General features: G+C 38.8%; 2 protein-coding genes across 2 annotated transcripts in view; one reads left to right on the forward strand and one right to left on the reverse strand.

The window, feature by feature from the left end:
* LOC104759100 (prolycopene isomerase, chloroplastic-like) overlaps positions 1–2,281 on the reverse strand; it is a gene marked incomplete at its 3' end in the record, with an annotated part of 3,327 nt that extends 1,046 nt beyond the window's left edge. Inside the window, exons 1-9 of the mRNA XM_010482069.2 lie at positions 1,729–2,281; positions 1,428–1,634; positions 1,250–1,349; positions 1,031–1,113; positions 895–951; positions 663–815; positions 481–559; positions 249–397; positions 124–154 (exon numbers count right to left, since the gene is read on the reverse strand). Of these exons, the coding sequence (XP_010480371.2) occupies positions 124–154; positions 249–397; positions 481–559; positions 663–815; positions 895–951; positions 1,031–1,113; positions 1,250–1,349; positions 1,428–1,634; positions 1,729–2,148 (1,279 nt within the window). The remainder of the gene's footprint in view (positions 1–123; positions 155–248; positions 398–480; positions 560–662; positions 816–894; positions 952–1,030; positions 1,114–1,249; positions 1,350–1,427; positions 1,635–1,728) is intronic.
* Positions 2,676–3,202, forward strand: LOC104754846 (monothiol glutaredoxin-S11). Its single transcript, XM_010477132.2, has one exon. The coding sequence runs from the start codon at positions 2,903–2,905 to the stop codon at positions 3,200–3,202; it is 300 nt and encodes a 99-aa protein (XP_010475434.1). The 5' UTR covers positions 2,676–2,902.

A 3,208-nucleotide genomic window follows, 5' to 3' on the forward strand; every position in this document is an offset into this window, starting at 1 on the left:
CGTCTTAGATCAGCCTCACCTCCCAATCCTCAATTGAGGAAGTTGTAAATATGTGAAGTATATGTCGACCATCTGGAGCCAAAGATGGATCAAGAATGGTTGGAATGCTGAGGAAAATACTACCATAAGGCTCCTCCAGATTCTTCCAATCGTCCTACATATGCAACAAAAGAACAAAGTTGCAATTGAATACTCCCAAGTCCAAACTCAGCCAAGGAAATAGATCTTACTAAGAAACTAAAACAAACCTCAAGCACAAAATGATGGCAATCTGTATCTGGAGGGAGAACCTCTGCTTTAACACCCATGTGGATTGAAAGAAATGATGGAGCCTTGACATAGACTTTCTGGAAATTTTCTTCTTCTTTTGGAAGCTTTTCTCCTTTTAAAAGTTTCCCTACAGCAACGACAATACAACTTTAGTTTTCTTACAACAGAAAACACTTATTTGACAGTTTCATAAGCCATTTTTTCTCTTACCAAACGTATCCCATCTTGTAGCATTTGAAATTATTGTTTTGGCGAAAAATTCTCTTCCATCTGCTAGCCTAACACCGACCTGAAAGTTTAGGTCCAGCAAAATAACACAAATTTCATAACCAAAAAGGAATGTCAAAGGTTTAAGGAAAAATATAACTTTAGTAAGGCTCATACAGACTTACAGCTTTTCCATCATCAAGTATTATGCTTTTTACATTAGCCTTGTAGAGAATTTCACTGCCCTGATCAACAAGTCCTTCTGCTAAAGACTTTGCAATCCCACCAACGCCACCAACCGGGTAGTTAATTCCTCCATAGTGCCTGTCACATAAAACCTGTCGTTGAACATGTAAGGAACGAAAAGAACGGAAAGGGAAACACGAGTAGACACATAGAGCCAAAAAAGACTCCTACCATACTTGCATTGATCATTGGCGTCTGTAGAGCATTGACTGTACTCACAATGAAACACTGCAAGCAAATATGAAAGGTTATAAAATTTGGAAAAAGAAATTGCGTAGATTTAGAAAAGAAAATGTTTGTTAATCACCTCTGCATCAATGAAAGATAATAATTGAGGATCCTTTATGTACTTCCGAGCTATAGCCCCAGCATTCTGCGGCAAGTAATAAGCTATACAACACAGAGAATAACATAACAAGATTCATGTTAGTAGAATTTATACTCGCAGTAATCAATTAATACACACACACACACACACACATCAAACATGATTTTTAGGAGTCCAAATTCATTGCAGAAGATTTACCGAGTGTCAAGCATTCAAGCGGTTTCTGAAAGAACTGTCCAAAAAGGTAGATAGGCTCTTCTAGTGACTTTAACTCCAGGGAGTTCAATGAGTTAAAGATCTGTACAAGTTGTAAATTATAATAAATATATATAGCACAACACTAGTAAAGAGTTCAAAATAAATAGCATATCAGAACCTTCCAGCAGTCGCCATAGAAACCAAGGATCCCTTCCTTTTCATGGGGAAACTTGCTGGTAAGTTCAGTGACGAAATCATCGTATTCTCTATGAATCCGAACAGAAAGATCATTCGGAAGATGGAAATGGACAGTAGTAGGATCAGGTATAACCTCCATCTTACGGCCAACAGCCTTCAACGCCTGAGTTATCAAGTTAAGGTTCCCCTGTTCCCTTCAATCAAATTACTTCAACTTAGTACTAAACAAAGTATATTGTTGAAATCATATGATGATATTGGTGAAGAAACAAGAAAGCAACCTTATCGCTGAAACCAAACATGACAGAAGAGCCAACATCAAATGTATACCCATCTCTTTCGTAATAGCCAGAGCTCCCACCAGGAATCAAATACTTCTCCAGAACTAAAACCTTAGCTTCTTTAACAGCTAGCTGAGTGGCAGCGACTAATCCTCCAATCCCAGAGCCGATTACTATGGCGTCGTACACACTCTCTCTTGTACTTGTTGCGTCTCTCTTCTTCGTCCCTTCAACCGCAATTGAAGAAGAAGAAACGGATTTTACTGTAACCATAGGCGATTTCTTCTTCCGATTCTCAAAAAATCGAACATGAAACCCTAAATTGGAAGAACAACCCAGCTTATTCGAGGTCTTTAACGGAGAGAAGAACAAGGAACTAGGATGACCACACTCTATGGGATTTTGAAAACTCAAATTCATGCTGCTAGCTTAGAGTTCGATCGTCGTCTTCACAGACACTGAATTGGGGAAGTAAAACTTGGATATTCCCAAAACCAACCAATATCATCAATTCATGAGAGGATGATTATAAAAAGCATAATCAAAATTAGCAGCGAGATTAGGCAAAAGGTTTTATCCAAATATGGATATTTATTATTTCAGAAATAATAAATCGTAGCCGTTAATCCTTGTAAGAGGGGGGGGGGATTAATTACCGTTAGATTTAACAAACCATGCGAGATCGAACGGCTAAAAAGATACTACTACTAGTATGCCAGAAGATGTTGAATGCAAGTGGTTTATTTTTGTTGCATCCATTTGGTCCATTAAGATTCCATATGTCCAATATTTTTCATTGCAGAAATAAAATCAAGTATGGTCCAAAAAGCAATTAGCATCTATTATAGGCAGACTCTCTTTTTAGCAACTTGTAGGAGGATCGTTGAGACCGCATCTTTGTTTCTAAGAGATAAAATTGGAATGATCAACTATCTTCGTGGATGGTCCTGAAAATAAAAAAAATGTTAAAGGCTGCCGAAGAAAAGGTTCGGTCTCGTCGAATCATCTTTGTTCAGAGACTTAGGGAACATTTTCAACGATCTTTTTGTGATCTCTGTATGTGGATTCTGATTCTTCCATCATGTTATAAATACCACGCGACTCAAGCAACTAGAGTCTCAAGCAAAACTCCTCTCAGTCCATCTTCTTCTTCTTCTTCGCTTTATTCAAGAAGATGGACAAGGTTATGAGAATGTCGTCCGAAAGAGGGGTAGTTATATTCAGCAAGAGCTCGTGTTGTTTGTCCTACGCGGTTCAAGTTCTTTTCCAAGATCTCGGGGTTAACCCTAAGATTCACGAGATCGATAAGGACCCTGAATGCCGAGAGATCGAGAAGGCACTAATGAGGCTAGGGTGTTCAAAGCCGGTCCCAGCCGTCTTCATTGGTGGCAAGCTCGTTGGTTCGACCAATGAAGTAATGTCCATGCACCTTAGCAGCTCGCTTGTTCCCTTAGTGAAGCCATATCTATGTTAAACAACA

Source organism: Camelina sativa, chromosome 17 (assembly GCF_000633955.1).
Source record: "Camelina sativa cultivar DH55 chromosome 17, Cs, whole genome shotgun sequence".
Taxonomy (NCBI): Eukaryota; Viridiplantae; Streptophyta; class Magnoliopsida; order Brassicales; family Brassicaceae; genus Camelina; species Camelina sativa.

Bases quoted from the DNA above. Each gene is read 5' to 3' on its own strand.
- LOC104754846 (XM_010477132.2), top strand. From the start codon at position 2,903: ATGGACAAGGTTATGAGAATGTCGTCCGAAAGAGGGGTAGTTATATTC.